Below are 14,114 nucleotides of genomic sequence, written 5' to 3'. Positions count from 1 at the left end.
CCACCATTCAACAACCCCACACAGCATGAAGCGAGGGGTGAAGGGCGTGCTAGTAACGACCCTCCCTTGCCAACGAGGGAAAGACCATTGCAACGACTCGTAAAGAGTCACCCTGGTGAAGATGGAATGATTGATGGGAGATGGCTAATAAGATGATCAAAATACTTTGAAGCAGATGTGGGCCAACAAATGGAAAAAAGGAGGTGGAAAGAAAAGGAAACGACAAGCAGACAACTTAGGAAAAAGTGACAAGAAGAAACCAGTGACATAAGATGAAGTGCAAACTATTGACTTTTCAATTATTGGGTGAAACTAACAGTGGCTTTGACTTAATTAAAAAAGAACAACAATTAGATGAGAAGAAAAAACTATCTAGACAAAATATGCACATTGTAAATGATAATCATAATATTACTTTTAAGAAAAGGGGTAATTCAGATATATTATGGGAAAAGGAAGAAGACAATAATTGGTATAAATGGGTAAATTACACAGCAGAAAAGGAGAATTGAGAAAACTGCATAGTTTGCTTTGAAGCAAGACCAATTCTATATTGTACTACTACCTATACACAGGTCTAGTTGTAGAATATTTCATGATGAATGGTTTAACAACTGTCCAGGACTATCTAATGTAATGGGGTTAGATGTAGTAAGATTGGGAGGTAAATGTTTTATAGAAAGAGGCAGACCGATAAATATCTTTAGAAACTGTACCAAAAAAATGTCATTTTGCCCATATTGGTGCCAATTTCTACAATCTACGACAAACTACAGAGAAGCAACTGAATTACAGTGCATACGTACCCGTAAATGGCCAACAGTAAGGAATAAGAAAATATAAAAGCCACAAGGAAAAATACAATTAATGGCATTTCAGGAATTTAAATGTTATGCGCAGAAGGGACATATTGACATAGGAAGATGTGAAGAAAAATGAAGCAAAATATGGAAAACACCATGATGTAAAGATGACTATTTAATGATAAAACAAGGCCAGCCACCTATATTTGATGACATCGATATTGCAGTGACAGACATGTGTGAATTAGAATAAGGCCTCTTAACAACATTATAAGAAAATGGTCAGGATTATGTACTAGGGCTATGTTGACACATAAAATGAGCCACATCTCACTAGAAGAGGAAGCAACAAATGAAGAAAAATCCAGATCTAAAAGGGCCTATGAAAAAGACCCTGCAGTTTATAGATTCAATTGGTCAACCAAGAGGTATACCTTATGAGTTTAAAGCAAGAGATGAAGTCAAATCAGGGTTTGACTCAATATTTGTTTGGATTACACAAACTAAAAATACAGAATGGATCAATTACATATATTACAATCAGCAAAGATTTCATAATTACACTGATGAGACCTTATAACTTCTAGAAGAGCAATTGGATGCAACAAGCAGAATGACAGAGCAAAATAGAATAGCTTTATATTATTTGTTAACTGAAAAAGGAAAAATATGTATTATGTTTGAGGAACAATGCAGTACTTATATCCCAAATAATACTGCTCCAAAAGGAGCTTTTAGTGAAGTAATAATCACATAAAAAGCCTAAGGTTAAAACTTAAAGCAAATGTTGGGACAGATAATAAAATGTGGGACTGATAATAAAATTTGGGATTGGTTTGATCTAAAGTTAGGAGAATGGGGAGCATGGTTAGCTAAATTAGAAATGTTTTTAGGAGTTGCAATATTTATTACTGTTTATTTATTACTATGGATTACTGTTTTATTGTGTGCTTCCTATACTGCGGTAATTAGTTGTCAAAACCACAGCTAAGCAAATGGAAATACTAAGATGTCAAGATGATGAAAAATAGAATTTGAAGTGAAATCAAAATGTACACTACCAGGACTGGGATTATGCACGCTCATGCTTATAATATTGTTTTATCTTAAATAAGGAATTAGGGAGACAGGATCTTTTACTCCTTCCTAGTCAATTGTGGGGGAGAGGTTTGGTCCTGCTGCTCCGCCAGAGTACTGTTGCATAGTCTAGTCATTGGTGATAAAACTGACTTAATTTGGTCACTAGGTAGTAATAATTGATGAGACTGAATTATGAAACAGCACTCTGGGTAAAAACAAGTAAAAATGAGACTTAGTAAGTCTCAAAGGGGGGAATGACGAAGAGTTTTATTTGTGTAATCAATGTGAATATAGCCATATATGTATCAAGTTATTCTACTATTGTAAAATGGTATTTGTCTGCATGTGTAGAGGCCTGCAAAAGAATGAAATGTGCAGACATATGGTTTAAAGTGTCTGCACATCCCGTGACCAAGTCATGCTGCACATCCTATGACCAAGTCATGCCTCTTCATTTAACGTAACATACAGAGGGGTTAGTGTCTGCTCTAGCAAACAGATGGAGACTGTTTCTTAGAAACAATAATGCTATAGAAAATGTATAGAACACTCCTTGGGAGAAACTGGATATAAGCAGGAGCGGCCATGTATTCGGGAGATTCACTGCAGCGTCTCTCGGTTTTATTGTCTCTGATAATAAAATCTAAATTCTTGCATCAAAACCCCAAGACTCTGAAAATGATTCCTCATAGCACTGGCAGAAGCCACCACACTTTGAGCCATTAAACTGCCATTAACATGTATTTGTCTTTTCCATTTTAGAACTGATGGCACTGAAAGAGGAGAAAGAATAACTGAAAGAAATAGAAGAGAAAAATCATACGGACTGAAACTAATTCGGTTCGGAAGACTAAATCTAAAAGAAACTTCCCTTGCCATCAATGTGGAAGGATTTTCACACAAAAAGGAAACCTTAATGAACACATGAGAATTCACACTGTCACACAGGTGAGAGTCCTTACACCTCCAAACTGTGAGGGATGCACAGAAATGTTATTCAGTACTAGAAAGTAACTTGACTGGGGATTTTTTCATACATTGCCTGCAGACATGATTAGTAAACAATGAAATTCATTGGTGCTTATCTTCATTAACACCTTATTTTTTAGTTGATATTCAGTTGGTTGATACAGCCGCAACATCAGTAATACTCTGTACTAACTTGGACAGTTGTGTCTTCATGCCATAATTCTCAAGCTAACCAAAACAATGTTGTGATCTATGTTGTCAAAAGCGCTATTAGTGTTAGAAGAAAGATGTACTCATGATTGGATGCCAAAAGGTCATGCATCACTTGAATAAATTATATAAATATTAAATATTTTAGACATGAATGGAAGATTCAGGACTGGTCTATAAAAACAGTTTTGTTGCATGATGTTGTGTTTTGGTGTTTATATCTTGGTTTTAATGTATGTTGGTTTGCTATTAAATTGCTTTTAACTTGTATTTGTCTGTATTTTCACTTTAGACCTGATGGCACTGAAATAAAAGAAAAATCTATATGGGAGACGATTTCATGGCTGCAGAAAAATCCATACCGATGATACAAACTAGACCAAATCTGACAGTTAGCCTACTTCACCTGTGGACTGAGTTTCAACATCATTTTTGCGAAGACATTCTGTAAAGAAACTGCAGTACTCTGAGAGTGGAAAGAGCATTAAAAATTAAGTAATTAAAAAATAGCCCATGCATTCACTCGGGAGGAAGGCAATTTAATTGTGTTTAATTTCTTTTGTCGTCACACTTAAAGCCAATCCACACCGCACCGGCAGATGCAGACCAATGTCGACAGCCAACAGAGTACAGTACGTCCCTTCTCAGACGTTTCAAGACAGACAGTGTCATTTAATTTTTTGTCTTGTACATAAAAACTTCTGTGATTGCACCTGACCATCTGCTTTGCTATTATTCAGTTGTTCTCAAACTTTTTTTCCCCAAGACACCTTTGTGACTACGAAATTAATCTTTTAAACTTTGCATAAATTAAAAAAGCATTAAAAAGCTCTCTTAGACAAATGCAGCAATGTAAATGAAATTTTATAAATAAAAGGACATGAGTAAAATAAATGTTAAACTGCAGTTTGATTCATTTTTAGTGAATGCACACGTTATCAAGAGGAGTCACGGGACATTGTCATTGTGTCATTACTATTAAATCAGAAGATGTTAGTTGTAAAGTTAATCAATTGACCTTGGCAAAGACCTCCTTAGTTACTGTTGCTAAGCCCGACAAACAATGCTTCTCTCACACACATGTTCTCTCGCAGTGAAAAATACATCGCAGAGCAAAGAGGAAACTGACAACATGCCGACAGACAAGACAGAGCAGGTTACTTCTGGTGTGAAACAAGGTCTCAGGACTCTCAGCTTTCAAATTTGGTCATTTTTAAAGAAATTCAAATAATAATTACCATTTTGTGGCTTTTTAATGTCGTGACATTACTGTATTTTGTACACCACCTCAGTTGAAACGTGAACCAATTGTCATATTTATATAAAGCACGAAATGAACATGAATAAACATCAACCCAACCGCAGAACACACCATTTTTCAAGTTTAAGCCCACCGAAGTTAATCTACTCTCCTGTCTGATTTGTGGTTAAGGCTAGAAGGGATACAGCTGCGGCTACTAGGCATGCGCATTTACATATTTTCCAAGCCAACAATATAATGTGAAACCTATGAAAATGGTTTAAAAAAGCACATGGCGCCATAGTTTCATCAGAGAGTCGCAGTGACGGTGTTTTTGCGGTAAAGGACTTGTCATAGTTTACTGAGTGGGAAGATTACATGAAGCGACACGAGGTTAGATGCATTGAAAACAGATGAGCACACGTGCATATACAGCTCCCGGTTTGAGCACACATTTTAACATCTCATATTATTATTTCACACTCAGTATTTTAACTTAAGGGGGGGGGGGGGGGGGGGGGGGGGGGGTACAATGCTGTTTCATGCATTCAGAGTTGTTCACACTGTTAAAGATTCTAAGCATGGACAGTTTCAAAAAAACTATTTGGATTTATATCAGTATTTCTGAGCCAAAAATCTTACTTCCGGGTTCGTACAAGTTTCAGAGAGTTTTTTTTTTTTAAATCTTGGCTCTTGCTGACGTAAACGAGGGAGGAACTCCTTGTATGGGCATTTCTCCCGGAAGAACGCGCCTGTGCACGCATCGATTTTTTCATTTTTGGGTGAACTATCCTTTAAGTAAAAGTTTTATCTTGCATATTCTAATATACTTAAGGTATTGAGAGTAAAAGTAAAGGTATTCAGTATTGTTCTGAAAAAAATCTTCAGGATGGTTTTGCTTTAATATTACTGCTGCACTACTGTGTATGTAGCATATTACTTCTGAATATGTTCAAGGTTATTAAGTTTAAAGTTGCCTGCTTCATATACCGTTATGTAGTTTAATCTACAACAATACATCGTGTTGTAAAAGACCATATTTTTATAGTGTTGCTGTCCTGTGAGGAAACAAAAGAAAACTTAGTACTTCACATTTGTACGAAAATACATAACAAATGTTCTTCCTTACAGTCCACCACTGATTATTTAGAAAATTAAAGTAACAACATTTTATCAGAATATTAACTATGTTTGAGTAAAATCATTGCATGATAAACATATTGCACCTTTATTAATGCACACTTACTGTTTCTTACAGAAGACTTTGGCATTCCCTATTAACATGGCTCAAGCACCGATGAAGAATTGCCACCTTCATTTTCTCATCCTTCAGCATCCCAGTGACAATTTCATAATAGACTTGGAGCAGCTGGCCAAGATATTGTCTACAAAAACATTAGGCAACAGACTGAAATAGAACAAGGGACCCATCACACATAATTAGTACTGGTCTCCACTGTGATGTTTTTCCAGACAAACGATAATAATTTGGCATGACTGTAGAAAGTATGCCACAGATGAGGTGGTGTGGTCACAAGTTACATAAGTTGCCACAGGAACTGGAGAGGCACCTTTCTTAGGATGCTTTACAATAAGCTCATAAACATAAAACAGGGCTGATCTTCCTTTACCCTTCTGTATGATGCTCCCTATGGCGTTGATTTAAACAACATCAGTTTTACATCGCTGGTGGAACAGATGGAATTTGGTGACCACAGCATCACTCCTCTGGGATGCAAGAGCTTTCTCTGAATCGGTTCTCTCATCCATTATCTTCTGAAGACTGAGTATTTCATTATGCTGACTGAGTTTCCTCCTGCTGCTCCATGCCATGTCTTTAAGCACTGCAGGTGTAGATCCCGACATCCTGACTCAAACACTGTGCTTTCTGTTTTTTCAAGATTTAGCAAATGTAGAGCCATTGGGAGTGTGGACTCTTAATTGCTTGGCCTAATTTTGCCTTTCATCAGCTTGCACGAGTCGTCTTCTCAGTTGGCTGTGGCACACTTCATCACCCTGAAATGTGACGATTGCTTTGAGGGTACTTCCGTCTGATATGGTGACTTCAACACAGACAGGGCAGTCTGCAAACGTGCAGTGGAAAAGGGGTCCCCTTCATTTCGACCCCTTGATCTTGATCTTTTTAAGGCAATGCTGCAGTAGGGATGAACTGACCGTATGCTTTTTAAAATGACAGTTCTCCACTGAAGATCTCTGAATTGATCTTGCATTTGCCTTTTCCTGAGGTCTCTCCAAATTTGTCCATTAATAAAAAAAACAAAAACAAGTATGCCTTGGCAATTTGGTCTGAAAAATAAGTCAGAATGACTGTTTTATAGATGGGAATGATTAGGAGGCCAATGGGTGAATTTGGCCAGGATGCTGGGGTTACACCCTACTCTTGTTCGAAGGACATGGGATTTTTAATGACCACAGAGAGTCAGGACCTTGGTTCAACGTCTCATCCGAAGGACGGTGCTTGTTGAAAGTATAGTGTCCCCGTCACTGTACTGAGGCGTTAGGACCCACACAGGTCCTAGTAGGGGTCCTATAGGGTGAGCACCAGTTTGACAGGTGTTTTTGATTTAGTCTTTAGCCCGATTCGGACAGTAATTGTTTCTCATATGGACGTCTGTAAAAATGTATTTAGTGCTCAAAAAGGGTTTAAACGCTGAATTTTGACTCGATTTCGATTTGGATTCGGACGGCAATTAAATTACCACACGATCTTGGTGTTTGTCAAAAAACAGTAGGTAATTCGGGGGTGGTGAGAGAAAAACACAGACGTCCTGGATTCGGACGGCAATTAAATCACCAACTACCCCCTGTATATGGTGAAAATCACTTACGCCCCCCTGAGAAACAATTACTGTCCGAATAGGGCTTTTCATAGTTTTAAGCCCTATTTAGACGGTAATTGTTTCTCAGGGGGACGTAAGTGATTTTCACCATATACAGGGGGTAGTTGGTGATTTAATTGCTGTCCGAATCCAGGATGTCAATGCATCTCTTGCTTTAAGTGTGTGTGAATACAAATGTAAAGTGAGACTGTCATCTTTTCTCTGTGATGCTCTTGTGCTCCTGCCTCATTTCTTTAATTGGTGTTATTGTTAATTCTAATCAGTATGTGAATTAAGTGTGAATGTATCTGGAGTTTCCCTGATCTCTGATAATGAGTGCTATAGTTCTACTGATTGTTTTAGATCTAGAACTGCTCTCATCATTTGCACGCTGTGTTTAAGACAGAGATCTGAATGCTTTGTCTTCAGCTGTAAGAACAGCCTCCTGAAATCTGTTTAAACTTCAGTGATTCAGTGCTTTAGTCAGTCTTGATGACTGCAGCGCCACACAGTACCATCTCAATCAAGAACCTGCTGAACATTCACTCAGTCTCCTGATCTTCTCTTCTGAGATCCTACAGACGTATCTGAATATTGTACTTCACTAAAATCTTAACACTAATATAACATAACATATACTGTTTTTTTTTCTGATGGATGTTCTTATAGAGTTTGATATTTTAATAAACTGTTTATTGTATCTTGTATTGATTAACTGAACTGTTCACTCTTAATAAGGGAAGATGAGGAGTAACAACTGAATATATTGTCATTTTTTTGCTAATTAAAGAAACTAAAAATGTAATAATCATTGAACCATATTCCTTTACCGCAGTATTGAGGTGCTATATGTGTGGTTTTAACTCTGGTTATCATGATGTAAATGTATGCTACTATGGAAGAGCAATGGTTAATTTTAATAAAACTCAAACAGTCAGAAAAAATAAATTTCACCATATAAAAAAGGAGGTTGTTGCAATTTTTACAGATGGTACTGATTTTGATAATGAACATAAATTTACATCTGCATCCTAACTCAAACTACTGTCAACTCAATGTCAAATGTGCATTTCTAAGAGACAAAAAAATTATATTATTATTGCATTTATATATATATATATATATGGGCGTGTATAAATATAATATGGGGGGTTGGGGGGCTCAGATGTGTACGTAGGGGGTCCCATGAAAAAAAGGTTGGGAACCACTGCTTTAGAAGACAAGATTAGTTGATTCTCAGTGCATTTGTTATTCAGAGGGCTGATATAAGAAGTTAAATGATGTTTGTAAATCAATTTGCAATAACTGAAATCTGACATCTTTATACATAACTTGTTTATATTATAATCACATTTAAGAAGATTATTATACTGCCTGTCAATTTTAATTAAGATAATCTGGGAAAATGTAAATCACTAACATTTGAGAAGAAATTATTGAATTTTAATTCAAGATTTTTATTCAGACAGACAAAATCAACTGCTTTAAACCCATAATCCTTCATGGACCTTTAATGATAAGATGTATACAATACAATATATTAGATATAAGTAGTATCAATAGCTTTGGACTTTTTGATTGTTCTGCAGTTCATCCTTTCAATTAAACATAGGTATTCGGTACAGCTTTATCGTATTACATTAGTTTTAGCGAACGGGACTTTTATTTTGCTCTGGCGGTGTGACGTCATCAGGCTGCGCCGCGCTCCCGCGTCTGTGATTCTGCTGAAGAAAGGTGTGTGTGTTTTAATCATTTAAAGTGTTTAAAATAATACAACTCGTTTAGAGAACTGTATATAAAACTGTGAAATTAATTGTTAACCAATGTAACACTTTAATGCTTTATCTAGTGACATTCCAGTCCCTATATAGTGAATTATTATTATTTTTTATTCTTTTATTGAACAGAATATACAATGGCGCTGATAAATGTACATCAGTAAATATTAAGCAAGGCACAAGTACAACATAAATGCAAAATACAGTGAAAATACAACGAGAAAACAAACACTAACATGTGTAACTTTTACAAAACAACTGCAAATGTTTTCATGAAAGTGCAATCTATTAAATATAATCTACAAATCAGCAAATACCAAATAGCAATATTAATATTTGTATATATTGTATATATTAATATTTGTAAATATGAACCTTGTGTGTAATTTGTGTCCTTTTATTAAGGCCATTAACTCTCTCTCTGACTGATTCCCTCACTAGTGCGCTGACTACTGCACTAGTGCGCTGACTACTGAACTAGTGCGCTGACTACTGAACTAGTGCGCTGACTACTGAACTAGTGCGCTGACTACTGAACTAGTGCGCTGACTACTGCACTAGTGCGCTGACTACTGAACTAGTGCGCTGACTACTGAACTAGTGCGCTGACTACTGAACTAGTGCGCTGACTACTGAACTAGTGCGCTGACTACTGAACTAGTGCGCTGACTACTGAACTAGTGCGCTGACTACTGAACTAGTGCGCTGACTACTGAACTAGTGTGCTGATTACTGAACTAGTGCGCTGACTACTGAACTAGTGCGCTGACTACTGAACTAGTGCGCTGACTACTGAACTAGTGCGCTGACTACTGAACTAGTGAGCTGACTACTGAACTAGTGCGCTGACTACTGAACTAGTGCGCTGACTACTGAACTAGTGCGCTGACTACTGAACTAGTGCGCTGACTACTGCACTAGTGCGCTGACTACTGAACTAGTCAGACTAGTGCGCTGACTACTGAACTAGTGCGCTGACTACTGAACTAGTGTGCTGACTACTGAACTAGTGCTCTGACTACTGAACTAGTGCGCTGACTACTGAACTAGTGCGCTGACTACTGAACTAGTGCGCTGACTACTGAACTAGTGCGCTGACTACTGAACTAGTGCGCTGACTACTGAACTAGTGCGCTGACTACTGCACTAGTGCGCTGACTACTGCACTAGTGCGCTGACTACTGAACTAGTGCGCTGATTACTGAACTAGTGCGCTGACTACGTGCGCTGACCACTGCACTAGGGAGCTGACTACTGCACTAGGGAGCTGACTACTGAACTAGGGAGCTGATTGAGACACACAGAGATTTAGTTTACGCTTATTTTTCCTTATTCTCTTCTTAAACAGGAGAAAGTGTCCAAACACACGGAAAAACTCCTGCTGAATTGACTGAGATCCACGAGACACAAGATTGTAAAGATGGAGTTTATTAAAGAGGAGAGTAAAGACATGAAGATTGAAGAAATATTCAGAGTCAAACAAGAAGAAACTGAGGAAAAAACAGAGATGGCGTTTATTAAAGAGGAGAGTAAAGACATGAAGATTGAAGAAACATTGAGGGTCAAACATGAAGATACTGAGGAACATACAAAGATGGAGTTTATTAAAGAAGAGAGTGAAGACATGAAGACTGAAGAAGTATTCAGAGTCAAACATGAAGATACTGAGGAACAAACAGGTTGGTTTTCTTTCTCAAAGCTGAACTCACTCATTTGATCTTTATTTAATTGGCTTACAGAATTACAGATATGAAAATATTACAGAAGTAGCCAAAACAATTATTTTGTGTAACATTAAATATATCTACTTCAGAGTAGAAAATAGTGAAAACAGTATTTGTTGCCTGTAAATGATTTGTTTTTTCAACTCGTCCCCAAAAGTACCATACTAACATATACATTCCTGAATGTAACTAGTAGTAAATGTTCGTAATGGTAATGGTGTAATGGTGCGTAAAACACTGTGTTTTTTTGGCAAACTGATGACACTGGATTTTGATGCACTGCCATTATAATATTTTACAAGTTTGTTTGCGCTGTATTTTTTTGTTTTTGTTTAGTTTTTTGTAGCTGAGAGGTGATAAATTGTTTATCTCCGGTTTAGCTTTGGGTAGAACGCAGCCGTCCAATCGATGGAGGAGGGGCGGGACAAATACTACACTGACCAATCATCGTACTTGTACAACAACTGAACTACAATAGAGATATTATACAATAGAAATATTACTGGTTACTGCATTTCTATATTCAGTAATATTCTTCCAAATGAGATACTAGTAATACCTTACTGCCGTGGATATTCCACTACTCCTGTATATTTATGAATGTTTCATGAATGGGGCCCATGTTTGTTAGTTCTCGTCTAAATGTTAACATGAATTTACTCATCTCACATTCACAAAAACAGATTCAGTTTTCCTCCAAATGAATAAAGAAAAGTGAAATGCAAACTCAAAATATGATGCAAATCTGCAATAATTAAATGGTAAATAACTCAAATATCCTTTATGTATTTAATCCCATTTTATTAACCAATGTCTTTGCTTCTGAGCTTCAATTATCCAATTCAATCATACTAATAAGCAAAAATTCCTTTAGATAAATTAACATTTGTGCTTTTTTTTATTGCTGAAGAGTTTTGAACTTTCTTCTCCTGCATTCTTCTGTAGAGACGTGAATTTACTTTTCCTTCAGCCTGAGGCTTTTTCATTTACCAAAAATAAACTTTATATATTAAAAACAAACAAGCAAGCCCAGCCCAGATTTGAAAAGTAATGCAAAAGTAATATAATGCATTACGTTCCATAAATTGTGGAAAATAATGTAATGGTACATCCCTCCATCAAGAATGGGGATGCATTAGGGATTAGGGATAAGAATTAGGGATGCCTAAAAAAAGCAAAGGATTAACAATATCAACAAGAGGCTTTGAAATGAAAGGTTACACCTCTTTGAGTAGTTTAGTAGGTATAGGATCCAGGATGCGTGTTAAATGTGTTGATGTTTGTTGCTTTATGCCATTAAACTGGTGATAACTTGAGTGTGTGTGTGTGTGTTTTCACCTCAGACCTGATGGCACTGAAAGAGGAGAGTCAAGAACTGAATGAAACGCAAGAGAAAGATCAGAATGAGGAACATCATGGTTTAAAAATTGAAGAAAAATCAATAAGTTGCTCACAGACCGAAAAGACTTCCTCACCAAAAAAAGCTCAGAAAACACAAAATCTCGATTCCCAAATGAGAATTTATACTGGAGAGAGACCTTTCACCTGCCAACAGTGCGGAGAAATGTTCAATAAAAAAGGATGCCTTAAAGTCCACATGAAAATTCACATTGAAAAGAACCCGTTAACATGCTCTCAGTGTGGAAAATGTTTTACACTAAAAAAAACCCTTAAGGCTCACATGAGAATTCACACTGGAGAGAGACCTTACATCTGCTCTCAGTGTGGAAAGAATTTTATACGGAAAAGTCATCTTAAAGCCCACATGAGTACTCACACTGGAGAGAAACCTTACACCTGCAAACTGTGTGGGATGAGTTTCTCACGAAATGGAAATCTTAAGACTCACATGTTAATTCACCTTGAAAAGAAGTCATTAATATGCTCTGAGTGTGGAAAGTGTTTTTTACAGAAAAAAAACCTTGATGACCACTTGAGAGTTCACACTGAAGAGAAGCCTTTCACCTGTCCTCAGTGTGGGAAGAGTTTCAGGCACAAAGGGACCCTAAAGATTCACATAAGAAGTCACACTGGAGAGAACCCGTTCTCATGTGATCAGTGTGGAAAGACTTACAGATATAAAGAAAACCTTAAGAGTCACAAGAAGATTCACACAAGAGAGAAGAGTTTTAAATGTCATCAGTGCGAAAGGAGGTTCACAGACAGGAAACATCTTAAGAATCATGTTCAAATTCACATCGGAGAAAAGCCTATCATGTGCCATCACTGTGGGAAGAGTTGCTCAAATGAAGGAAGCCTCAAGGCTCACTTGACAATTCATACTGAAGAGAAACCTTTCACCTGTGAACAGTGTGGAAAGAGTTTCAGGACTAAAGGAAACCTTCAGAGTCACAAGGTAGTTCACACTGGAGAGAAACCTTACAAGTGTCTTCAGTGTGAGAAGACTTTCAAAAGTCAAAGCAACATGGCGCGTCATTTGAAAAATCATTCTGGGAAGAAATTGCCATTTTCCTCAGAGTGACGAAGTTTAGATAAAGGAGTAATTTCTACAATCATCTGCACATTCATTTTGGAAGACATTCAGTTGTAATCAATGTATTAAACATTTTTTTGCCATCACACTTACAGATCACCCAGCTGAAAAATCCAGCATAAACCAGCATGGATTCCAATCTGCTCCATGCTGGTTTATGATGGTATAGTGCTGGTCCAAGCTGGTTTATGATGGTATAGTGCTGGTCCATGCTGGTTTATGATGGTATAGTGCTGGTCCATGCTGGTTTATGATGGTATAGTGCTGGTCCATGCTGGTTTATGATGGTATAGTGCTGGTCCAAGCTTTTTTTTCCACATGACTTGTATTACTTTGTCACATGTTTTTTTGTCTGTGGACCCAATTAAAGTGATTACCTGTAAGCTGATTTTATTCCATGTGGGTATTGAGCCTGATGAAGACCTGAGGGTCGAAACGTTGCTGTTATTAAATTCATTTGGAGCAGCTATTTTCAGTGTGCGGACTTCTCTCCTTTTTCTTTGTTCAATTTCCTCAGTTGTCCTGCACCTGAGCCCGATCTGGGTGGTTGGGATGTGCATGCCTGTTTGACTTTTTTGATACTTTACTGATCATGACTTTCACATGGAATTCACATGAAAATGTTCCAAAAACACACATTTCCCATGTGTAAAGCACACATTTCCTACGTGCAAAGCACATGTAATTTTCACATGTGCAGAATCACATGTATATGTGACCACGTGTTTTTGCACATGTGAAATTCATGTGGTTTTTCTGTTACGTGTAGCTAACATGTGATCCACATGTTAAAACCTATTAACACATGGGGACATTTTCCACATGTGATCCATATGTGCTCTTATGTTGTCTTCATGTGATCACATGAGGAAAACGTGAAATTCATGTGGTTTCCAAGTTTACATTTTTTTTTATCAAATGTAATCATAAATGTCAAAAAAGTCTGAGTACGAAAGTACAGAACATTCTTAATTCA

At 37.1% G+C, this 14,114-nt stretch overlaps 1 protein-coding gene across 1 annotated transcript; it reads left to right on the top strand.

The window, feature by feature from the left end:
* The first annotated feature begins 8,811 nt into the window (after window positions 1-8,811).
* On the top strand, window positions 8,812-13,609 carry LOC306861633 (uncharacterized protein). Its single transcript, XM_079404017.1, has 3 exons — window positions 8,812-8,876; window positions 10,269-10,599; window positions 11,988-13,609. Exons 2-3 carry the CDS (start codon window positions 10,341-10,343, stop codon window positions 13,124-13,126), a joined length of 1,398 nt encoding a protein of 465 aa, XP_079260143.1. The 5' UTR covers window positions 8,812-8,876; window positions 10,269-10,340; the 3' UTR covers window positions 13,127-13,609.
* Window positions 13,610-14,114: the final 505 nt, after the last annotated feature.

This window comes from Barbus barbus (assembly GCF_936440315.1).
Source record: "Barbus barbus genome assembly, chromosome: 42".
In the NCBI taxonomy this organism is placed as follows: Eukaryota; Metazoa; Chordata; class Actinopteri; order Cypriniformes; family Cyprinidae; genus Barbus; species Barbus barbus.
The sequence above is the reverse complement of the archived record's forward strand: the minus strand, read 5'-3'. Positions and strand labels throughout refer to the sequence as shown.

Coding starts and splice junctions, on each gene's coding strand:
- LOC306861633 (XM_079404017.1), top strand. CDS start 10,341: ATGGAGTTTATTAAAGAGGAGAGTAAAGACATGAAGATTGAAGAAATA. Junction 10,600..11,987: donor AGATACTGAGGAACAAACAG/GTTGGTTTTCTT, acceptor TTTTCACCTCAG/ACCTGATGGCACTGAAAGAG.